The sequence below is a fragment of the Cnephaeus nilssonii genome (genome assembly GCF_951640355.1).
Source record: "Cnephaeus nilssonii genome assembly, chromosome: 5".
NCBI classification, from domain to species: Eukaryota; Metazoa; Chordata; class Mammalia; order Chiroptera; family Vespertilionidae; genus Cnephaeus; species Cnephaeus nilssonii.
Genome location: NC_137076.1, coordinates 6,419,713 through 6,443,410, shown reverse-complemented (window position 1 = coordinate 6,443,410; position 23,698 = coordinate 6,419,713). Strand labels below are relative to the sequence as shown.

Below are 23,698 nucleotides of genomic sequence, written 5' to 3'. Positions count from 1 at the left end.
GGAATGCCCTGGAGTGCAGAGCGGGGGAAGTCTCTGGTGCCCCCACCACACTTCCTCAGACCCCGCCCCGTGACGGTCACCGAGGGACGCCCCGAGTCCTCAGACACCCAAGTCCTCTGCCTAGAAGGGCCGGAAATACTTCAGGACGCTCACCGGGGCCCGCCCCTCTGCTTCCGGCATCAGCTGTGAGGAGTGCTTGCTGCAATCTTTGGTGCCCGGCCGGTAGGATGGCGCCCGGCCGACGCGGTCATAGCACCGGCAGCGGACGGCCACAGAGGGTCCCATCGTCTCCCGAAATTTATCCCCAGTGGCGGGGGCTGGGAGTGGCCGGTCTTTCTGTTTCGTCCGTGTTGCTCACGCCCCCGCACCACAGAGATGTGGACCTCCATCGTCCTAGCCCTCCCGCCCTCTTCCAGAGTGGATGCTAGAGCGTCTCATCGCTTCCTGTCGTCCGCGTCGGGGCGGGAAGGGAGCGTTGCGCGATCGCGGAAGGAACTCGCTAGCTAGGGTGGCTTGGCGGTACCGGAAGTGTTGGGAGGGAGAACGGAAGTGGGGGGGCGGAGCCAGGAAGTGAGGAGGGGCGGGGGTTTATGAGGAGGCCCGGAGAGCGTTGGGGGCAGATTTGCACTCAGGGCTGCCTGAGGGACTTGGCGGCAGCGCTCAGCTGTGTTCTCTCCCGTGGCAGAGACACGCTTGCAGCCGGGGAGAAGGGGACTGTGTGGAGGGTGGGCTGTCGGGAGGACATTTCTCTACCTGCGCTTGAGGCGAGGTGTGCAGAGACAGGGCTGGGGGTGGGGCCGGGTCGTCAGGGCGTCTGAGAGGGAAGACCTCCCTCGGCCCCCTACCTTTTACCCTGGCTGAGTGGACACTAAGATGGCTGCCGTTGCCATGGCACCCAACCCTGTGCAGACCCTTCAGGAGGAGGCGGTGTGCGCCATCTGCCTCGATTACTTCACGGACCCCGTGTCCATCGGCTGCGGGCACAACTTCTGCCGAGTGTGTGTGACCCAGCTGTGGGGAGGGGAGGATGAGGAGGACAGGGACGAGTTAGACCGGGAGGAGGAGGAGGAGAATGGAGGAGGGGAGGAGGAAGTGGAGGCTGTGGGGGCCGGTGGGGGCTGGGACACCCCCATGAGGGATGAAGACTATGAGGGCGACTTGGAGGAGGAGGTCGAGGAGGAAGAGGAAGGTGTGTTCTGGACCGGTGGCATGGGCGGGTCCAACAGGGATAACATGGACAACGTGTGGGAGGAGGAGGAGGAGGAGGACCCGGACTACTACTTGGACATGGAGGAGGAGGAGGACCAGGACTACTACTTTGACATGGAGGAGGAGGACCCGGACTACTACTTGGAGATGGAGGAGGACGAGGAAGAAGTGCTGGAGGAGGAGGAGGAGGAGCTAGACCCTGTCACATCACTTCCCCCGCCTCCAGCCCCTCGGAGGTGCTTCACCTGCCCCCAATGCAGAAAGAGCTTTCCCAGGAGAAGCTTCCGCCCCAACCTGCAGCTGGCCAACATGGTGCAGGTGATCCGGCAGATGCATCCAGCACCTGGTCGGGGGAGCCGTGGGAATGAGCAGGGCATTTGTCCCAAACACCAAGAGGCCCTGAAGCTCTTCTGTGAAGTGGACGAGGAGGCCATCTGTGTGGTGTGCCGAGAATCCAGGAGCCACAAGCAGCACAGCGTGGTGCCATTGGAGGAGGTGGTGCAGGAGTACAAGGTGAGAGAAGTAGAAGATGGGAGTTTAGAGGGGGAGGAGAGGAAGTGAGGAGCTGGGAAAAGGAAATGTCTCCCCCCCACCTCCCGCCAAGAATCTCGTGTAATCGCGAGGTAATAGTCCTTGTAAACACCTTTGGCACCAGGGTTAGAGGGAGAAGGATCCTGTGCACAGACAACGCAGACATAGTGAAGACCAGGAGGACTGGCTTTCTCAAAGGAAATTGGGCAAAGCTGGTGATGCCATATCACTGGGCTGTGTCTGGGGGGGGGGGGGGGGGGAGGGGGGAGAAGGGGGACCACTGCTCTTTCACACTTTCACTGTCCCTAAGGGTAGGAGTGCAGGTGACAGGCCCCTAGGGCCTTACCACCAGTCTCATGTTTCTTTGGGTGGTCTTACGTCTGTCCTTGACTGAGACCCCTGGAGATGGGGCCTCAGGAACAAGAAGGGCTCTGAGGAGTAGGCGCATAATAACTCCTAGCATCAGACCCAGAGGCTCTGAAATGGCCTTCTAATGGGTTCTCCGCCCATCCCATGATATGGCTTGGTTCTCCCCCTGAGGACTTTGGCTTCAACTGCAGCATTATGATGTACTGGCCAGAACTTCTTACCTTTCCTGGGAATTCAGAAAAAAGGGAGAGACTTTTAAGTTTCTGAATGTCTTTGAACTTTATTTTCTTCAGGATTAAAAGTTAATATTTATTGAACATGTACTGTGTACTCCAGTATATACTATACTAAGCACTTTTCATGGACTGTCTCATTTAAAACTCAAAACAACCCTGTGAGTTTGATATGGTTTCTATTCCCATTTTACAGATCGGGAAACAGAGTCAGAGAGATTTAAGTAATATACACAGGGCCACACAGCTGCTAGTAAGTGATGGACTTGGTTATGACCTACTCCCCTACCCCTACCCCATCCCCCCACCCTGGTCTATACTGTTAACAAGGTCACTACTATTTGGATGTCTGTTTGTTTGACTTTTCTGACATACAACTTCATCTTGGAGTTTGAGTCTGTTTTGCTTAATATCTTGCCCCCTACTTTTGACCCTCTTTTTGGACATTGGTAACGGAGATTTGGCTGTGAGACAGCCAGCACAAATATCACTCCTTAGAGAAGGCCTGGATGTGTTTGAAGCAGTGGGACTGGGAAGAGGAGAAGGTAGTTTCTATGTGATTGGCCCAGAACTTTTTTGTTTTATGACTTGTGTTTTCATATCTCCTGATTCCTATGGTAACCCCCCCTTTAGGTATTATCATTGCTCTGATTTTAGAATAATGAGTCTAGAACTTCTCAGCTATAAGTCGTACAGCTAAGACAAACCAACATCCCTTCATGACAGGTTAACTCTTCCTTCCAAACAGTGATTGTCAAACCTGGCTGATTGGCCAAATTACTAGTGAGTGTTTTCAAAAGTAGAGTGGACCTTACCACTAGAGATTCTGAATCAGTGATGGGAGAGTATCTTTAGGAAGCCCAGCCTGTGATGGGACTCACTGCATTAGTAATATCACCTGCTTTTTTTTTTTTTAAATATATTTTATTGATTTTTTACAGAGAGGAAAGGAGAGGGATAGAGAGTTAGAAACATCGATGAGAGAGAGAAACATCCATCAGCTGCCTCTTGCACACCTCCTACTGGGGATGTGCCCGCAAACCAAGGTACATGCCCTTGACTGGAATCGAACCTGGGACCTTTCAGTCCGAAGGCTGACGCTCTATCCACTGAGGGCTCACCTGCCTTTTAGGCCATGCAATATTAGGGGAAGTTGCCAGCTCCTTTTGTTCTTCTTTTTTATATCCCCTCAGTTCCTAGACAATTCGACCCATGAAACAATGTGTAGCCAACTTTGTTAACTGGATCCCAGGGTGGAATATCAATGAGCATTCCACCCCTTTTCACGCTCCCCTGGCAGGACTTTTGAAGAGTTTCTGAAACTGGATTTTAATTTGTGTTAACCACATCTATTCAGTTCCACTCCAGTAGGCTCTGCAATTTGGGGAGGTCACATAGACACAAATAATCTGACAGTAACTGATCAGCAAATGTCAATACGTAAGTTTTATTATATAGAACTAATTTGAGTGATTCCCTTTCTAAGTTATAGGCTATTTTACAGACAAGTAAGTTTGTTTTGTTTAGATACGTACACTGACTAGCACTAGCTTGGCACTGTGTTGTAGAAATATTTCTTTATTGAGTAGGTAGTAACATACAAATGCTGTATAAATAAAGCTCCAGAAAAGTTAAAGGTCCTTGAAAATTTTTCTTACATAGTACTCTGGATTTCTGCTTATGAATTTTTAGTCAACAATTTAGGAAAAATATTAAGTGGAAAATTTAAGCATCGTAAATTCTGTATTAATAGAGTTGAAATTATTGACACTACTGGACGTAAGTGGAAAGTGATATCAAAAGGCAAAGTTTTGTGTAGTTTATGCTGTTTTCATGTTATGGATCGATTGTAATCTTATTATTACTATGATTTTTGTCTGCAACTACTTATCTGTGCAACTATGGCCTTTTGGCCTCGCTGGCATGGCTCAGTGGTTGAGTGTTGACCTGTGAAGTAGGAGGTCACAGTTCGATTCCTGGTCAGGGCACATGCCCAGGTTGCAGGCTCCTATCCCCAGTGGGGTGTGCAGGAGGCAGCCGATCAATGATTCTCTCTCATCATTGATGTTTCTGTCTCTGTCTCCCTCTCCCTTCCTCTCTGAAATCAATGAAAATATATTAAAAAAGACAACAAGAGCGGCCTTTTGTACCCTGAGTCAGTAATGTCTGTAGTTCAAGGGTCATTGTCAGGTTTTCATTGGCAGCTTAAGGCCTAGGTAGGGAACACTAGGTAACATTTACTGATCTGTTGCTATATACCAGACACTGTGCTAAGCATACTACCCAAGGGGTAGGTTCTAGTATTCCCAATTCCCATTTTAAGATGAGGAAACTGGAATCATGGCTTGCTTCAGGACACTTGGCTGCATTTAGGATCAGATTGGAGTCTAGGCTTGAGCTTTTCTGCCCTGTGTTACCCCTCAAGGAAAAGGAGGGATAAATGCAGAAGACATAAAAAAGGAAATAAATAGTTTGGGTTAATCTCACCCATTTTGGTCTCTCTATAGAGAGTCCTTTAAAGAAAAAGACTGCTACAAATAATTGGAACACAGAGCTTAAGTGCATATTTGTTGTGAAGGTTAAGTATTTAGGAGGAGAGAGTTTTTGTTTTTCATTCAGCAAGTGATTGAGTGGGAGAGCAAGCAGATGGACAGGGAGAAACACAAATTAAAGTGGCGACCCTGTCCCCAAGAGCCCCTGTCCTGGGAAAGGCAGGCAAACTTATAATGATTACAGTGCCTGGGAAGTATTATGAAGCCAGAAAAAGACAAGATATGGCTCAAACTAAGACTGTAGAAGGGGTAGGCTAGAAATGTAGGGGCAGTTAGTCTCATACTTTGCAAGTGGTGGTGAACGACTGATGGATTTTTATCACATGAAAATAATCAGAAAAGTACTTGGAGATGAAAGTAATGAAGAAGATTGCTATGAGGGGCCGGGACCACAGGCAGGAACTTCATATGGGAGGACTTTGTGTGGTGAGGTGCTCAACCAGGCACACTCCACCCGAGTGGGGCTCTCTAGTCAGGGTCCCACCTTTAGAAAACGCACCCAGGGCTGTGGACATGAGTGCAGGTGGAGGGTTGGAGCCTTTGCCATCATCTGAAGAGAAGGAAGAGGAGGATGGGAGTATGATGCTCATTTGATAACTGTGATGGGGATCAGGCTTTGAGACCCAGCCCACTGCAGGGAGGATGGGGAAGAGCAGGTGCTTCTCCAGCCCGGGCCATTAGCCTTCCTCTTACTGTTCCCGCAGGCCAAACTGCAGGGGCATGTGGAACCTCTAAGGAAGCACCTGGAGGCTGTGCAGAAGATGAAAGCCAAGGAGGAGAGGCGGGTGACAGAGCTGAAGGTGGGTGAATGTCCTTGACAGGCTGACTGGCTCTGTGGTCAGGGCAGGGAGGATGGGCTGCCCACTCGCACAAGTGGTGACTAGAGCTCCTGAAGAGGGGCAGCCAAGGCCTGGGGGAGAGGTAGACACCCTCCCAGGGTCCTGAGGAGAGAGGGGCCTTAGAGGGTGAGGAGTTATATACATTCCCAGATTCCAGAATGGCGAGAGAGGCCTGGCTTGGAGAGATTGGGTGTCTGGCTCAAGGCCGCAGAGTAGGCTTACCACTCAGGACATTTAACTCCAGAGCCATTGTCCCACCACGCTGTGCCCAGCACACTGGATAGCAGAGGGCAGAAGGAGGCAAGCCAAAATCCATCAAGCAGCCATCAGAAGCCCCTGATCCCAGGATAGGTGGCCGGGGGTAGGCAGAGCAGCCCTGAGCATGAGAGGGGGCCAGTGGAGGGGATGAATTAGTGAATGTTAGGATTGCAGAGACCCAATATCCTCTAGTCCAGTTTCTCAGCCTTTTTTCATCAGTTCTCACCTCTCCCCAAGGAGTATTTTAGCTATTTCCCCCCCAATTCCCACCCCTTGTCCCGTCTGTTTTTGTAAGGCCACCAGGCACTGGAATGGCCTGATGCTGAGCTTCAGATACCAAGTCTGGGACATCCCTCCTGTCGGACCTCTTCCCCCATCTCTTCTCTGCCTGCCACTTCCCAGGGCCTGTCTGTGCTTGTTGCCACCTACACTTTATATACACTCCCAGATTTAGGGATTCTGCTGCTGGTGGCTGCCTTGCACTGAGTGGTGGAATCTGGGTCTGGGAGTTGGTCTTGCCTCCAGCTTATTGCTCAAATTGAGACTCTTGGGCTCCTGGTGTGCAGAGAAGGTGTAAGAATCTGAGTGGCACTGGACAGAGAAACTAACTGTTCACTTCACCCACTTGGCCAGTCAGGACTTTCCTCCCCATCTGGCCTGTCACTCTTTGTCCCAAGAACGTCTCTAGCTGATGATACATGGGCAAAAAGCCTGTCCACCATCTGGGATTGCCCAGCTCAGCAAATGGGTGGGAGTGGACAGACATTTTCTATTATAATAGATGTACCTACATATTAATATCCTTGATTTTGCCTCAGTCTTTAAAGTATAAAATATTATCTGGCCCTTTATAGAAAGTTTGCCTATTTCTGATCTAGAATTGAGTGACTTTCCCAAGGTCACTAGTGATATATCCAGGACCCTAGCTTGATATCTTGATTACTGATTTTTTTATTTACTCATTTCATAAGTTCTTACCAAGCACCTATTCCATGGTTGGCACTATGCCAGGGTCCAAGGATCCTGTAGCAAACAGAGTTTATGGTATAGTGAGAGAAAAGGATATAAAGGGTACTCCAATGTAAACATAACATTTCTAATTGAGAGATATGCCATGAGGAGAGACTGATATTTATGGGGGTGGTCCTGATTTAGATATGGAGGGGAGGGAAGACTTCTCTTAGGGAATAGTAAAACTTAGACCTAAAATGAGTCAAGTTGGGCAGCCAAGGTGGAAAGAAGTATTGCAGGCAAAGGCGAGTGAGTTTCGGACCAGGGTGTGGCGAGTGATGCCTGGTAAGGCTGCGAGTGGGAAAGGGGACAGATACCTCTTTCCATTTGGGATATAGGGCTCCTTTGCCTTGGACTGAGGGGCAGCAGTTGCCAAATTGGAGGTTTATGTTTCTGTGTGTTGAGGTGGTATCCACCATCCCCTTTGCATCATCCCAGAGCCAGATGAAGTCAGAGCTGGCAGCTGTGGCCTCAGAGTTTGGACGGCTGACAAGGTTTCTGGCTGAAGAGCAGGCAGGGCTGGAGCGGCGCCTTCGAGAGATGCACGAAGCCCAGCTGGGCCGGGCGGGAGCAGCGGCCAGTCTTCTGGCTGAGCAGGCTGCCCAGCTGAGCCGCCTGCTGAACGAGGCCCAGGAACGGAGCCAGCAGGGGGGCCTGCGGCTGCTCCAGGTGAGCAGGGTCCACTTCCCTGTCTGCTCCCCAGCACCCTGTGTTTAACACCTGCCCATAGCAGCCTTTTTTTACTGGGATGAATCCACAGGGATTTCTCCTGAAGACCTAAAGGTCTTCTGAGGCTGAAGACAAGAGTTATTGTAATATGTGGTGTGTGATTATACCTAATGAAAATAAAGGAGTTTCAGTTGTAAGGAGGAGGGTTTTAAATGAGAGTTGAGGAAAGAGTTTTTGGCAGTGACATTCTGAAAAAGACAACCAAGTCATATTGTGAAAATTAGTTTACTGGGGTTGAAAATTCTATTCCTAGGCTCACAGCAGGATGAGATGAGTTAGGTGTGCTGAGGCACAAGGATGACTGAGATGGATGCATGTTTAGAGGAGGCCTTGAAGTGCTTTTTCTCACTCCCTGTTTATGTTCAGTCTTTATGGCTAGAACCAGGCAGGGAGAAAGGAGCCATCCCTGCACAGCTGACTCTCTCTTTGTCTTTCTCCCTCTCCTTCTTTGTGTTTCTGTTATTCCCAGGACATCAAGGAGACTTTCAATAGGTGTGTTCTCACCCTTTATCCTTTGTAACCTAGTGGCATCTGGTTCCCCATCCCTGCCTCTTTTGGCTATCCTGCCCCTCTCCGCCTCTCCTTCCCCTGGGAATATCATGGTCCCACCCCCTGCCTGGTCCCCTTCCTCCAGGTGTGAAGAGATACAGCTGCAGCCCCCAGAGATCTGGTCCCCTGACCCGTGTCAACCCCATAGCCATGACTTCCTGACAGACGCCATCGTGAGGAAAATGAGCCGGATGTTCTGTCAGGCTGCTCGAGGTAGGGAGGTCACCTGTGCGACCTTCCTTTGCCTTTACCTTCACAGACCTGAGATTAGGTTCTGAGGGAAGATTGGGGGCTGAGATGGAGCAGGCTACAGGTAGGCCATCTGGGGCTTCAAGCCAAGACTGCTGTCCTAGCTCAGGTAGGTGTTGGGGGTGAGTGCTGGCAAGAAGAGCCAGGGCCAGAGGGAAGACCTGTCCAGTGTCCTGGAAACAAGAATAGGGAAAGTGTTAGAACCCATAGGAAGCTGATCCTGGCTTTAGGAAGGGGTGGGACACTAAGGACTGCTGGGGTCGAGAAGGTGAATGGGGGGAGGGCATTAGGAAAGGCTGAACCTTGGAGTTGGCTGCTGAGGGGCAACAGTGGGCCCATCCCTGGTGAATTTGTCCTCTTCCCACAAGTGGACCTGACACTGGACCCCGACACGGCTCACCCGGCCCTGATGCTGTCTCCTGATCGCCGGGGGGTCCGCCTGGCAGAACGGCGGCAGAAGGTTGCTGACCATTCCAAGTGCTTCTCAGCTGACTGCTGCGTACTGGGGGCCCAGGGCTTCCGCTCTGGCCGGCACTACTGGGAGGTAGAGGTGGGTGGGCGGCGGGGCTGGGCTGTGGGTGCTGCCCGAGAATCAACCCATCATAAGGAAAAGGTGGGCTCTGGGGGTTCCTCTGTGGGCATCGGGGATGCCAGTTCTTCCTCACGCCATCACCACCGCCGCCGCCGCCTCCACCTACCCCAGCAGCCCCTGCTCCAGAGGGAAGTGTGGTGTGTGGGCACCAATGGCAAACGTTACCAGGCACAGAGCTCGACGGAGCAGACACTGCTGAGCCCAAGTGAGAAACCACGGCGCTTCGGCGTGTACCTGGACTATGAGGCTGGGCGCCTGGGCTTCTACAATGCAGAGACTCTGGCCCACGTGCACACCTTCTCGGCTGCCTTTCTGGGCGAGCGTGTCTTCCCTTTCTTCCGGGTGTTCTCCAAGGGCACCCGAATTAAGCTGTGCCCTTGATCAGCCTACCACCCGCTGGGGCCCCTCTGGTCAGCACTGGTGGGGCGGGTGGTGGTGGAGGGTGGCCCAAGTTTTGGGGCTAAAAGGCTCCCTAAGTTTTCTGCATTGCTTCCTGCTCTTCCTTGACCCCCCTTTTCCCTGTAGGAGCCTAAGGAACCTTTCTGGCCTCCAGCTCTGCCTCACCTGCATGGGTCCCTGATATCAGCTGCCTAGTCTTCCCTTCCTGTCCACCCAGGGACCAAGTTTGAGTAGGGGAGGGAATACTTAATTTTATTAACTTCTCTTTACCCATCCCTGCTTTTCAATCTTCATACCAGTTCCCAGGCTGGAGGATTTGGGCAAGACACGACTATCCCCATTCCAATTCCATTTTCTAATGGAAGTTTAACTATGGAATTTGGAGTTTTGAGGGGAGGCAGGCTGGGCAAAAGGTAGAGCTGGGTAATAAAGAACCATCTCCTCTGGGAAAGGAAGGATTCTAAACTTCTATCCCAATTTCTACCTCCATAGACTGGCCAGAATTTAGTTTCAGTGAGATCCAGAGTGGTAGACATGATTGAAACCACATACCATTATATCCCCCCCCACCCCAGTAAATTATTTTCTCACCCTTCCCCAGCAAACCACACCCTACCCTTTTCACTGCCAGACTCCTTTCCCCTTTGTTCAGCAGAGGTTCATATTTCCATCCTCTCATGTCTTCAGTTTCATTTGATGAGCTCTGATGGGGAGCAGGGTTTAGGTCCCTAGGAGAGCCTTGGGTATAATATATTTTTCTAGTAACCCTTTGCCTTGTGTCACTTATCAGCTTTTTGTCCTGTGCTTTGATGGCCCAGGTCAATTATGTTCCTGGGGGAAAGGGAAGTTGGGTTGTGGAAATAAAAAGAAAAAAAGTTTTGCTTCTTTTGTGGAGTCCATTCCTTTAGATGAGCAGAAACGCTACTAAGCATGAGATCCTGTTTAAAGAGATTGGAATATAAACCCTACCCTTCCTCCCATTTGTAAGACCTACCTACTTTATTGGCATCCTCATCAGACTACTTGAAGATCATTTGCTGATGGCTCTCCTACTGCTTTGATGCTTTAGGACTGTTTCCGAGTCTCCACACTCCTGGCTCAGGCCCATTTTCAAAGTATAGGTGACTATTATCTAGAAATCCCATGAAGTTGGAGATAAAGCTAGAGATGCCCCATTACTAGGAGGAGGAGGAAATGGATTCTCCTATGTAATAAAAGCCTAATATGCTAATGACATGCTAAAGCTGCTCAACCACTCGCTTTGATGTGCACTGACCACCAGAGTAGACGCTATGAGTGGTAGGTTAGCTTGCTGCTGGGGTTGTGAAATCTGGACTGGGCAAGATAGGCCGGATACACACGGACCCAAAACATGTTCCTGGGTCCAGTAGGGTCCCTCAGCCTGGCCTGCATCCTCACAATCTGGGACCCCTGGGGGATGTTGGCAAGCCAGTTTTGGCCCAATGCCGGAGGGCTCCAGATGCAGGGCTGGTGAGTACTGCTGCAGTGGGGCCAGGAACAGCAGGAAGGAGCTGTAGGCTTCAGCTTGATCCCAGCAGGCTACCCGGAGGGACCCCACCCATGCATAATTCGTGCATCAGGCCTCCAGTGTGTCTATGTACATATATGTATATATATATGGGCTGCTTCAATAGCTGTTTGTAATTTAGCCAGTTCTGTGATTATGAGTAATTCTAGACCACTGTATATAATTTTAAATCTCCCGTATGGGAGGAGTGAAAAGGATTTAGGTAGTTCTTTTGGTGAGTTGACTTGCCTTTATTAAAAAGTAAGTCTCCATCTTTTTCTTTTTTCTAGTAATTCTCCATCTTAAAAGACCCAATATGATGTAGACTATGTTAGCCTTAACCGAAGTTTCAGTTGGTTGAGCCTTATCTCATGCACCCAGAGGTTGCAGATTCAATTCCCAATCAGGGTATATGCCCAGGCTTAATCCCTAGTAGGGGGCATTCGGGAGGCAGCAGATGGGTGTTTCTCCCCGAAATCAATAAAAACACTGAGGATCTATCTGAAATAGGAATATTATGAATGAGGTACCAACATAGTCTGACTTCTCCCTCTTCCCAAAGCCTTTACCTGGCCTGTGCCTCCAGAATAGGACGCAGCTTTTTTCCCTAATCAGAGAAAGACACTTTCTACAAGCCAGAAAACCATTTTATTACTAAAGCTCTGCCATATATCTCTAGCGGGTGCCGATGGTCACCTGCCACACTCGCACCAGGTTGTCTGTGTAGCCAGCAAAGAGAGTCTGCAAAGGAGAAATGAGTGATGTCAGGGTCATGAAACTCTAGTCCCATTAGTGAAGAGGGCCCTTAAGATCCCCACTCTTCTAACTACATGATTATGGGTGATTATTCCTAGAGGAAGCAGCAGCTGGTAAGTAAGGACCAATATGCCTGTAAATTGGTCAAATTAAACTGAACTGAAAGCAGGTAATCACTACCCTCCAGGCCAGCGGTCGCCAACCTTTCGGGACCTCACGGACAGACCACCCGTTGGTAACTGCTGCTCTAGACCACAATCTTCCCTCCAGATGGTACACCCACTTACCTGGCCATCAGCAGACCAGGCCAGAGAGGTACACTGGGGTGGCTCTGCCTTGCTGCTGGTACTGATAACTTCTTGCTTCAATTCATCTACAATGATCTTGCCTTCCAAGTCCTGGGGAAGGAGCAAAATGGAGGTAAGGCAACTTTGCATTTTAATGCCACTGATACTAAAAAACACCAACAAAACCCCAAAACAAAACACAACAACCCAACCCCCCCCCCAAAAAAAAACCAAACAGAAAACAGAAGCCCCCTCTCAAAAGTCCCTTTATACCTCAATAATCTCAACAGAGGATATTTTTGCCACCCACACTTGGCAATGCCTAGAGACATTTTTGGTTGTCACTAAGGGAGTCTGCTATAAGCACTTACTGGTGAGTAAAGACCAGGTTTGCTGCTAAACATCCTAAAATACAAAGGACTACTCCACCCGCTCCGGCAAACATTCAGACGAAAATGCCAACTGTGCTGCGGTTGAATAAGCTGCTCTATTTGGCCACTCCTTTAAGTAGGCGAAGATCTAATCACTGCAAACCCCAAACCCAGGAAGTTTTAACTAGCTTTTGCTGGGCCTCCACTGACACCCTGACAGCAGTTGTTCAGGAAACCACCACAATGATGCCATGGCTTAGAGTACAGCTAGGTACCTGTCCTCAGCGCAGCCCCTACTCACCCAGATCTTGATGCTGGGGCCAGTGGCAGCACAGAGCCAGTAGCGATTGGGGCTGAAACACAGGGCGTTGATGATGTCCCCACCATCAAGTGTATACAGATGCTTGCCTTCGTTGAGGTCCCACAGCATGGCCTGGCCATCCTGGGAGAGAGCAAAGTTGAGTCAGGGTAATGCGACCTCTTCCAGATGTTAATCCCAGCTGTCTCAAGATTATCTTAACTACCCCACCCCCGTACCCTAAACTTCCCCAAAACGAATGATTGAAGTAGCAATATTTACCTCTATACCTTTCCTTTAATGCACCACCTCCCTCACCAAACCTACCAAGAGTCTGTGATCTAAATCAAACCACTGTTTGTTAAATGAAATTCTAATGTCATCAATAGCTTCAAAAGAAAACAGATTTATAGAAGACAATCGGTTTCTTTTGAACAGTATAGTATTCCTTCAAGATGTCACTTTCAGAAAGCAATCTTCGGAAATATTTTTTCTTAGATTACTATCTTGTCAAGTATTCTTTCTAAGACACTGTACCCATCGTGTAGGAGACTCCTGGCCCAAGTACCTTGCCTCCAGAAGCACAGAGGGATCCATCTGGAGAGACAGTCACAGTGTTCAGGTATCCTGTGTGGCCGATGTGATTGGTCTTCAGCTTGCAGTTTGCCAGGTTCCATACCTAAATTTGGGGTGGTGGCGGTCATAGATGAACTTGGCTGTGGAGCTGTCAGAGTCAGAAGAGCTCAAGCCAAACAGAAAGGGCCTTTAAAACTCGTTTAAAAGCATTCCTGGATCTGGTGGTCATTTTTCATTCAATCAGTAACCAAAAAAAGGTCTTGCCACTTGTGGACAATTAGGATTAAAACAGGTAACAAATGCTCTGTTGCCTCATAAGGGACTTAGGCCCATCAATTGGCTATTTTAGATCAACTAGGAAGAAAAAAAGTAAACTGAGGGACAAATCTTTCGAAGTGTATAACCATCTGGGAGAGAGTAGGAACACATTCCAGCTGGCAAAGACCCTACACCCTGGCTCCAAGCTCACCTTGACCAGCTTGTCCCAGCCACAGGACACGATGATGGGATTGCTGCTGTTGGGCGAGAAACGGACACAAGATACCCACTCTGAGTGGCTCTCATCCTACAGATGAAAATGAAATTAGGAAAAACCATCCCGTCCATGAAACTCTTGACCCCACCCCTCAGTTATAACGAAAATCTGTTTTCACACCTCCAAACCCAAACCTTCAAGATCAATGAAACTTTCATCAGATGAAGCCTGAGATCACCACATAAGGCCCAGGTTCAGAGGGTGGGAGAGCACCTTAACATGTGTCTTCACTTTACCTGGACGGTATATTTGCATACACCCAGAGTATTCCATAACTTGATGGTTTTATCTCGGGAGCCAGAGACAATCTGCCGGTTGTCAGAGGAGAAGGCCACACTCAGCACGTCCTTGGTATGGCCCACGAATCGGCGCGTGGTGGTGCCCCTGAGAGGAAGGACTTGGTCACTGCCTAGACACACTTTGCAAGCGTTCTTCCAGTGAAGCTGCATTTCCTCCTACAACCCCGGACATGGATCTGCACACAGCAGACCCTTGGTTAAGAATACGCCAGAGGATTCTCTTCAGAATTGCAGGACATGTCCTCACTCCCACACGGGGTTGGCTGACAATGTCGCCTGTCATCACCAGGATCCTCCATTATGTTCCCAAGGTAGAACCTGTTCAAACTCTTGCCGCCTCAATGGCAATATCTGGCAAGACTACCCAACCAGACCACTCCTCGGCACTTTTGTATAAAAAACGAAAGCAACAAGGAGAGAGAGCAAGCACCCCAAGTACCCTCTCTAGGTGCTCTCTGGACTTACAGTTCCCACAAGGGACGGGAAAGCCCATGGGAACCTACCTCCCCCCAGAGATAACAGAGCAGCTACTTGCGTTGTGAGATCCCAGAGGCGAAGGGTTCCGTCCCAGGAGCCAGAGAGGGCAAACTGGCCATCGGAGGAGATGACCACGTCACTAACGAAATGGGAGTGACCCCGAAGAGCACGCTGTGGGATGCCGTAGTTGGTCTCATCCCTGGTCAGCTTCCACATGATGATGGTCTTGTCTACGGGTAAGTAAAATAGGAAAGGAAGCCCAGTGAGTAACCTCACAGGCCACTTGCTCACCTAGTGGACAACCCAGGATGCCTCAAGGTCCTCGGTGGGTCTGCAATCTAACAAAGGAAGGACAGGTAGGGAGGGAAACTGCAGGCCCTGAACACATTACCAGCCAAGGCCAAGTGACTCACTATTCAAGGACCAAGTGGGGCCAAGCAATACCATGAATTTAACTCAGGTGTGCCTAACTTCACCGGAGTCAGGGACGCTCTTTCCTGACCCAGGCCAATTCAACATCAGTCTTATCTGACGTCTAATGCAAAACACAGCAGCTCGGGTGTGGGAAGACTAGCTGTGGGCTGCCAGCAGTGCGCAGCCAGTCAAATCACTTCACTCGCTCCAGGGTGGATGCTTTCACTGAGACCTGTTCACGGAAGCTTTCCGATTAAGCGCCAGACACGATCAGGTCAGGTCATCTTTCAGCTCTAATTGTGGGCGCAAACGGAAGGCACAAGAAGCTTCCGAACGCAGTCAGGTGCAGATGAGAAGAAAACCGAAGACAGAGGGCAGGCTCGGGCCGGCCGGGGACTAGTTCCGCGCGGCCCCCTCGGTGTCCACCCACTTCCCATCGGGCAGCGGGCCGGGCGGCAGCTCAGAAACAGCCTCTGGTTTTCAGCACGAGCACTCAGATGGCATGTTGGTGTCATCACCGCCCCGCACGACCCGTAGGCTCCCGAGCACTTGAACACACCGGCGGGGAGGCAGGCAAGAAATAAAAAAGCCCCCAATCCTGCAACCCTCCCGGCAGCCACTGGCTGACCTGTTTCCATGTCTGCATCCCGGCTGAGGCCTGGGCACAGGTCCGCACACCCCTTCCACCCCGTTTTCCCGGCCGCGTGCCACTGGCCCAGCCACGCGACAGGTATAACCTCTCCTATCCTCCAGTCCTCCGCCCCGCACCTCAGCTCGTACCTCGAGAGGCGGACAGTATCATGTCCGGGAACTGGGGAGTGGTAGCGATCTGGGTCACCCATCCATTGTGGCCCTTGAGGGTGCCACGAAGGGTCATCTGCTCAGTCATGGCGGCGGCGGGTGTGCGTGTCGCCGCAGCGACGAGGATGGACCTGGATACTTCAGAGAGAGCAGCAGCACAACCACCACCGCCGCAGCCCTGCGAGGAAAAGAGAGAACATCCCCCGCCGGAACCGGAAATACCCGCCCTCTTTCGCAAAATGGCGGCCCCCATGATTCAATTCCGCGCAAGATGGCGGCGCCACGTAGAGTATATAGAGCGAGGTGAAATGACAACGCTCCAAACAGCGTAATTTGGTAACGTGTATAAATATTCTGAAACCAAGACCACCATGTTTCAAAATGCTCCTCGAATCCTGATTGGGACGTGAAGTCTGAGAAGCGGAAGAGGGACGTGCAGGCAAATCTCCTTGAGGGCTGCAGAGACTTCCGGGTCCCTGCGCGCCGCCGCGCGAGCCTGTCCTCCGCGCTCCGCGGCCCGGGTGGCCGCGCTGGGGATCTTAATGTCCAGGTCGCAGTTGTGAGTAACCGTGGGCAGTACGAAAACCACGGCATTATATTTTTAATATAAACGGTGCCCAGGACTAGTAAACCCTAAACGATTTCCGCGCGCAGTGGCGGCTCTTCCCTCAAGAGGTTTACGTCCTGATGGTTTTGGTGAGACACGCCGTGTCCGGAAGGATTCAGTCCCCCCCGGACTACGGCAAGAACGAGTTCCGGAGCGGGAAGCCGGGGTGAGCGGGAAGCCGGGGTGCGGGCCGCTGGCCGCTCACCCCGCCTCGCCCGAGCGCGGATCGCGGGGGCAGAAACGGAGCGGGTCCGAGAGGAAGGCCTCCGGGTTCCGATCTCCGGGGACTCGGTCGAAAGCCGGCTCCGGGCCTAACGACCTCACAGAAAGGCCCGGAGGGACAGGCCTGGACAGGTAAGCAGTTTAATAGGATCACCTGGCTGCCTGCCGGCCTCCCTTTGAGCCGCTCTGCTTGCGGGTGCCCCCCACTGCTGCACATCCCTGATAAGAGAATGCCGGCAGCGCCCCCTCAAATGCTTATTTTTTAAATCCTCGCCTGAGGATATGTTTATTGGTTTTTAGAGAGGAAGGGGGGAGGGGGAGCAAGACAGGCAGGCAGGGAGAGAGGGAGGACAGGAGAGAGAGAGAGAGAGATCGAGATATCCATATCCCTGGTTGCCTCCCTTTACACGGCCGACCGGGGACCTGGTGGGCTGACCGGGAATTGAACTCAGCCTTTCGGTGAATCGCCCGGCCGGGGCTCAAATGCTTTTTTAAAGGGCGGGGCACAGATCAGGATGATGGCAGCTATATCATCTAGGCAAAATAAAGAGAGAATTGTGCACAAGTACCCACTTTTCTGTGTATTGACTTTAGTTTCAGGCCTGTGGAATGAGATGGGAAGTTACAGTACCCACCTCACATGGTGGTGTGGAGAGTAAGTGAACTCAGACAGGTAAAGCGCCCCTTACTTAGTGAGCACCTCTTGGGGACCAGGCCCTGTTTTAGGTCTTGGGGAGGCGGGACCCATTTTGGGGGGCTAGATGGAGCTGGGGGAAGGGATATTGTGGGCAGGGAGCAAAGACAAGGAGATGTGGGGCAGATCCCAGTGGATATAGGGGGAAATTAATGTTCCACTTGGAGGGAAGGTATATGGGAGGAAATGTGTCTGTTGGAAAGAGCTGGAATGTTGGAGAAGCTGAGACTGAAAATGAAATGGAGGTGTGGGGGCCACACAGCCTCAGGGAAGGACCTTGGCAATGTGCCCGATGGCCTTGGGGAAGGAGGGCAGAAGTTAGGTGAGGGGCAGAGACAAAGCTGCCATGGGCTGTGGCTGCTCAGGCGTGCGGAGAAGGGCCATGATCCCTCCCTTGAGAGCGCCTGACCCTCTGGTGGCCTGCAGACTCCCCTCCTTCCTCAGGGCTCTGTCCTGACTGCACCTCCACAGCTTGATGATTCATCCAGGTAGCCACCTGCACCCCAACCTTTAACTTTTCTAACACTGCACTACACCCCAAGCCCCTGCCTTTACCCACCCCAATATCAGCTCGCCGCTTATGACTGGTCAGGCCAGGGACTCCATGTATCTGGGTGAGTAGATGCTCGCTGCGCAAGGGCTTCCCTGGCTGTTGGTCTTTATACGCAGAGGATTTCCTCTTTGCTCCTCCCGCAGGTCTACGGGCCTCTTCCCGCATGGGTCCCTTACTCTGTGAGATGATTCTGGCAGTGTCCCCTCTTATGGGTCTCAGAGGGGATTTGGACTTTGCCCTGGAGCACACAGTCCAAGCTGGCGATGCCAGTGGCGGAGAGGGAGAAATGGAATATAGTGGACTTTGCAGACGACTGGAGCCTGCAGGATTTGGGCTTCCCACTTTGGTGTTTTCCTCCAACCACTGCCCAGCCTCTCCTCCCTTGGAGGAGATGCAGGCCACCATGCCCCTGAGGGACAATCTTGAACCAAGGGAGGTGTCTCCTCAACCCTGGAGACCACTCTGGGTAAAGCTAGGAGTGGAGACAGGGGTGGGGCATCCTTTCCAACTCAGATCAGCTGGAGTTAAACCCCATCCACACCTGCTTCCCTCAGGGGCTCTGTGGCTCACTGCTAGGTATACAGGGCCCCCATCTGGCCCAGCTCAAGGGCTCACCTGGACTCCTCACTCCTCTCAACCAGGAATCTAGATTCACTCGTCGTCCTCAAAGAGAGCCGAGAGCTGAGCTCCTTCCATTGGGGTGACGTCCCTCAGCTGTGGGATGTATCTGAAAATCAGCTGTGCCTCCAACGAGTCTTGTCCAGAACATCTTTTCTCTAGCCTCTTAAGAGGTGGAAGCCCGCTGGAGGACCTACCTGGCCTTTGGGGAAAATTCCAACTGTATTCAGAGCCTCCCCCACCCCTAAACGCTCTTTTAGGCAGAACTCTTTTGGGCTGGGCTCAGCCCCACCAATCCTAGCTGGGAATTCAACTGGGTCTCACCCACTTCTTGTTAGAACCCCGGGGCTTCCCCCTCTCTCATGTCCCTATAGGCATCTTCTCCATTCCACACAAGGTAAGGATCCCAAGAGGAGACTGGAGAGGTTCTTCTAAGGAACTCTGTCTCAACATTCCTTTTCTGGAGGGAAGCCCACAAGACCTGCATAACTGGAAAGAGCCCCTTGGACTTCTTGCCAGAGGCCCATGATTCCTTCTCCAAGGAGCAGAGACCTTCATTCCCTTTCTGCCAGCACTCAGGTGAAATAGGTTTTCCCTTGAATGCTCAGGTGAGTGCTGTTGTAGGTGGTAGTTGTGAAGCTGAGGGAAACGAAGGCCCACCATATCCCACCTCACATTTCTTAGTTAAATCTAAGCTTCTTTAAGGTCTCAGCTCAGGTTGCCACGTCAGGAAAGTGCTCTGTGACTTCAGTTCTCAGCCAGGCTCCTTTGTTTCATGCCCTCATAGTGTGCTGGGCCTTCATAACACTTAGCTCAATTTGCTGTTGAACCCCTTGGGGCTCTCTTCTGAGTACTCTGAGGACAGGGACTGGTCTGTTTCTGCTCACATGTTGCATTCCCAGCACAAGCTAGAGAGTTTGGCATGTGGAAGAGTCTAATCTTGGTGGCCAGCCTCAGACTTAAAGGGCAAGTGACTAATGCGAGGGAGGATGTTCAGGAAACAGGATCTGCACAGGGAAGAGGCGTACAAGTGGTATGCATGCAAGCTTGGGAGAGATGGTTTCAAGAGGAAAGGGAGAAGAGAATGAAACCAGAGATGGTGCTAAGGAAATTGGAATTTGTCCTGAAATCAAAGGACTTCTTTTTAGGATTCTCATCCCTCTCCTGCCTAGACTTGAGTTTGCTAAAAGGTATTGGTTATCACAATGTAGGCTAGGTTGAAGTAAGATTAGAAACAAGGAGTTCCGAAGCTTGTCAGGAGAGTCTCTAGGAGGATCATGAGACCTATGAAGGGAGGGACTGATGACTTACCAAAGGCCTTGTGAGGAGTTGAATATCTCTTCCAATCCATCTCTCTTCTCCCTACGCTACCTTCACTCCAGAGTTTAGTATTGGAATGTATATAAAAAAATATTTAATGACTGAGGCCTATAGAATTAGCTTAAAAAGATTGCTGACAAGGAAACATGGGGGTATAATGATAGGTTCTGTCCATTCCTCCTAGTAAGAAGTGGGGATGTGGCATTAAATCAATACTGGGAACAGTACTTACAAGAAATCACATGCCTTTTTTTCCCTCTTGATAAAGACTCGGTGTTCATCTTAGGCAGAAATCTGAGATCTAACAGTCCCCCAGGAAGCAGGTCCTAAGGCATTCTGTTGGGTCTTCCCTGGGAGAGGGACTGTGGGGCCCCCTAGGCCTCGGGTGCTTTACCTGATGTGCAGAGTCAGAAGCTGGGGAAGTGGGCCTGGTCCAGGCAGGACTAGAAGAAATGAAGGGAGAAGGCAAGCTTTTGGCTTTATTAAAGGATTTAAAGCAGCATTAGGTGGTAGGGGAGAAATAAAAGTTGTGACCCAAGGTGCCTTTTCTGAGTTTATTACCAGGAAGAGAATTTCATACGAACCAGGGTCAGGAGAATGTATTGAGATGGAACCTTGAAGCTGGTTAGCTTACCACAAGATAAGAGGGCTGAAGAGGAGACAGTATTTCCTGCTCACACTTGGGTTATGAAGCCAGGTCTGCTGAGAAATTCCATCCTTTGCTGTAGGGGGAGGGGGGATTATGGGTGCCTAGGAAATGGCAGACGAAAAAGGGTTATGTGACCTTCAGGGAGCTCTTCCAGGCCACGTGGATCCCCCTTTGTATTTCTGGGCCCATCTTGGTGCCAAATGGAATTGTCAACCAGAAGCCTCAGACCAACTCTGGATCCAAGTACATTAGGATGAAGAAGTCAGGAAGGCCTAAGTTTGAACATCAAATAGCTATGGAGGAATGAGAGTTCCGGTGTATGTTTAATATATTTTTATTGATTTCAGAGAGGAAGGGAGAGGGCGAGAGAGAAACATCAGTGATGAGAGAAAATCATTGATTGGCTGCCTCCTGCATGCCCCCAACTTGGGATTGAGCCCACAACCTGGGCATGTGCCCTGACCGGGAATCGAACTGTGACCTCCTGGTTCATAGGTGGATGCTCAACTGCTGAGCCATGCAGGCTGTGCAAGCCTTCCTGTTCTTTAATACAAATCTCTGAGATGTCCATTCCCCCCTTTGGAAGGGGGAGAAAAGTACTAACTTAGAGGCCATTTACTTCCTCTTTGCAGGTCTGCTGATAACAGGAGCCTTGTTGCTTCTCCTCTATGTCTCCCATGCAGAAATGAGCCATTTCCCCAAGCACAGAATTCTCATACTGTACCTCTGAGGACTCTCTGGTTTGTGGGCCAAAACTGTCATTAAAAATGTAATATATCACCACCATTACCTCTCATGGTCTCCTTTTTAGCCCTGTTCTTCCTACATCTCTCAATTTCCTCATTAATACTGTCAACACAAACTGCTTTCCCTTCTAGGACTCCAAGTCCTCCTCACCATCCTCTGTCAGGATTTGCTGTGAAATGATAAAGGGAAGAATTCACTTACCTGCTTAATACTAGGTTTTGCCCTACATCATGTACCAAATAAAACCTCATTTATACTTTTCCTGTTTTGAGGACCCAGTCTCCCAGCTTTTTTTGTGAAGGGGTTAATACAATTTTTTTTTTTAAAAGCTAAATTTCTATTAAAACCCTGTCACATCCCGTATAAGTGAAACTGGCTCAAGGCCGTTTTGGTTACATTTTTAAAAAAATACAAGAAAGCCCTAACCGGTTTGGCTCAGTGGATAGAGTGTCGGCCTGCGGACTGAAAGGTCCCAGGTTCGAGTCCGGTCAAGGGCATGTACCTTGGTTGCGGGCACATCCCCAGTAGGGGGTGTGTAGGAGGCAGCTGATTGTTGTTTCTCTCTCATCAATGTTTCTACCTCTCTATCCCTCTCCTTTCCTCTCTGTAAAAAATCAATAAAATATATTTTTTAAAAATACAAGAAAGCCTTTTAAATATGTTCTCCTTATATGCCTAAAAATAATCATTTTACAGCTTTTCTCTCCTGATTGGGTAAAGAAATTGCACTTGTTTTTTTGGCTTATTTTCATCTTTCCTTTGGACTTGCTATTATTCTTTAGGGCCTTAGGAAGGAGAATTCAACGTACTTTAGCCATCAGCCAAGTATAACTATTTAAAATCAATTAAAATTAAACACAATTGAAAATTCAGTTCCTGAGTTGCACTAGCCACATTTCAAGAGCTCAAAGTCATACATAGCTAGTGGTACCTGCTGTATTGGACAGCATAGATTTAGAACACATCCATCAGTGTAGAAAGTCCTATTAGATCTAGTATAGGACTAGTAAGCCTGCCTCGCCCTCTTTGTAATTCTATATAATAAAGAGCTAATATGCAAATGGTTGTCATGCCATCATAGCTCAGACACTCAACACTGGGGAGAGAGGAACGGGGACCAGCCAGGCACAAATGAGCTCGTGAGAGAGGAATGGGGACCAGCCAGGCACAAATGAGCTCGCAAGAGAGGAATGGACCAATCAGACTGAGGTCCGGGAGAGGGACAAGTCGCCTGCCCCGCAATCCTGGGCGCCAGCACCTGTGGCTGTGGCCCAGGAGAGGGACAAGCTGCCCGTTCTGCGGTCCCAGGCGAAGCTGCCTGCCCACAGTCCCCTGCTGCTTCGGCCTGCCCGGGTGAAGCCAGCTTGGGTCCTGTGTGCCTGCGGCTGGGCAGAGGGAGGGGGTCCTGGGTGCGGGGCGAGGCAGAGGCAGTTAGGGGCAATCAGGCCAGCAGGGGAGCAGTTAGGGGCAATTGGGCAGGCAGGTGAGTGGTTAGGAGCCAGTGGTTCCGGATTTCAAGAGGCAATCAGACACCCCCGGAGGGGTCCTGGATTGGAGACGGTGCAGGCCGGGCTGAGGGACCCCCTCCCAACCCCCCTGCCGCCCCATGCACGAATTTGGTCACTGGGCCTCTAGTCTTATTTTATTAGTCAATACATATTTGTAATAACTTCACTGTTATAGGATAACTTTCAGGGGGGCTCAGGGATTGGGGTGGGAAATAGCAAGGAAATTATAGGTCCTATAAAAGTTTCAGGAGGCATGGCATAGTGGCCAGAGGTTGATGACCAATGGCAGGGGAGTCTTAGCTTTTAAGGAAGTACTTTAGGGGCTGATATTCATATGTACCAATGCAGGGCAACCCACACTCTGACAAGAGTAGATAGGCTCTGGTTTCCTGTATTAGTTTTGCGTAATACTTAAAAAACAAAAGACTGCCCTGTGGCCTTGCTGAAACAGTAACTAAAGTGATTGCTTTTTACTAATAATTTCTAGATCTTGATTTCATATACTGCTCTGTCACTGTCCTGTTCTCCCAAATGTCAGTGACACAGGCAGCGTAATGTTTATAAAAGGCTTGCTGACCCTGCTATCTGCAAGCCAAGAGCTGGGAGAAGTCTGGGTCCTATCAATTAACCTACTGATGTTAAGACTACATTTAGTAAGGGTCCAGCTAGGTAAGGCTATTCTTCCACTGAACACTTGAACAACTATGCCAGGCACTGGCTATAGGGCCTAAGTGAGGCTAGTCTGTGGATATGACCAGTTTCCCTGCATCTACAACCGTAGTTATCAACTAGGGATGATTGTGTACCCTTACTCCCCTGACATCTCATCCTGCAATGTCTGGAGACGTCTGTTGTCACAACTGGTGGAGTGGTGCTACTTACATCTAGTAGGTAGAGTCCAGAGATTCTTAAGTATCC

The 23,698-nt window shown here is 50.3% G+C and overlaps 2 protein-coding genes and 1 long non-coding RNA gene across 6 annotated transcripts; 2 read left to right on the top strand and 1 right to left on the bottom strand.

Moving 5' to 3' along the window:
* Positions 1–600: 600 nt before the first annotated feature.
* Positions 601–10,398, top strand: TRIM41 (tripartite motif containing 41). Of its 4 annotated transcripts, none has more exons than XM_079772770.1 (7): positions 601–1,722; positions 2,539–2,595; positions 5,599–5,694; positions 7,441–7,671; positions 8,201–8,223; positions 8,366–8,493; positions 8,898–10,398. In XM_079772770.1, the coding sequence occupies exons 1-7, from the start codon at positions 874–876 to the stop codon at positions 9,500–9,502; spliced, it is 1,989 nt and encodes a 662-aa protein (XP_079628896.1). In that variant the 5' UTR covers positions 601–873; the 3' UTR covers positions 9,503–10,398. The 4 variants fall into 4 exon arrangements, with proteins under 4 accessions (XP_079628896.1, XP_079628895.1, XP_079628898.1 ...); XM_079772769.1 differs by having other exon boundaries at positions 7,408–7,671; XM_079772772.1 differs by lacking the exon at positions 2,539–2,595.
* Positions 10,399–11,655: 1,257 nt separating this feature from the next.
* Positions 11,656–16,063, bottom strand: RACK1 (receptor for activated C kinase 1). The gene is made up of 8 exons (XM_079772823.1): positions 15,842–16,063; positions 14,706–14,877; positions 14,108–14,255; positions 13,806–13,901; positions 13,329–13,439; positions 12,764–12,904; positions 12,092–12,202; positions 11,656–11,789 (listed from the first exon to the last, which is right to left on the bottom strand). Exons 1-8 carry the CDS (start codon positions 15,948–15,950, stop codon positions 11,724–11,726), a joined length of 954 nt encoding a protein of 317 aa, XP_079628949.1. The 5' UTR covers positions 15,951–16,063; the 3' UTR covers positions 11,656–11,723.
* Positions 16,064–16,158: 95 nt separating this feature from the next.
* On the top strand, positions 16,159–21,592 carry LOC307100418. The gene is made up of 2 exons (XR_013813603.1): positions 16,159–16,823; positions 18,931–21,592. It is a non-coding gene; the product is annotated as an uncharacterized lncRNA (long non-coding RNA).
* The last annotated feature ends 2,106 nt before the right edge of the window (positions 21,593–23,698 follow it).

Coding starts and splice junctions, on each gene's coding strand:
- TRIM41 (XM_079772769.1), top strand. CDS start 874: ATGGCTGCCGTTGCCATGGCACCCAACCCTGTGCAGACCCTTCAGGAG. Junction 1,723..2,538: donor AGGTGGTGCAGGAGTACAAG/GTGAGAGAAGTA, acceptor CCCATTTTACAG/ATCGGGAAACAGAGTCAGAG. Junction 5,695..7,407: donor GGCGGGTGACAGAGCTGAAG/GTGGGTGAATGT, acceptor CTGTGTGTTGAG/GTGGTATCCACCATCCCCTT.
- RACK1 (XM_079772823.1), bottom strand. CDS start 15,950: ATGACTGAGCAGATGACCCTTCGTGGCACCCTCAAGGGCCACAATGGA. Junction 12,905..13,328: donor TCTGTGCTTCTGGAGGCAAG/GTACTTGGGCCA, acceptor GCTCTCTCCCAG/GATGGCCAGGCCATGCTGTG. Junction 11,790..12,091: donor CCTGGTCTGCTGATGGCCAG/GTAAGTGGGTGT, acceptor TCTCCTTTGCAG/ACTCTCTTTGCTGGCTACAC.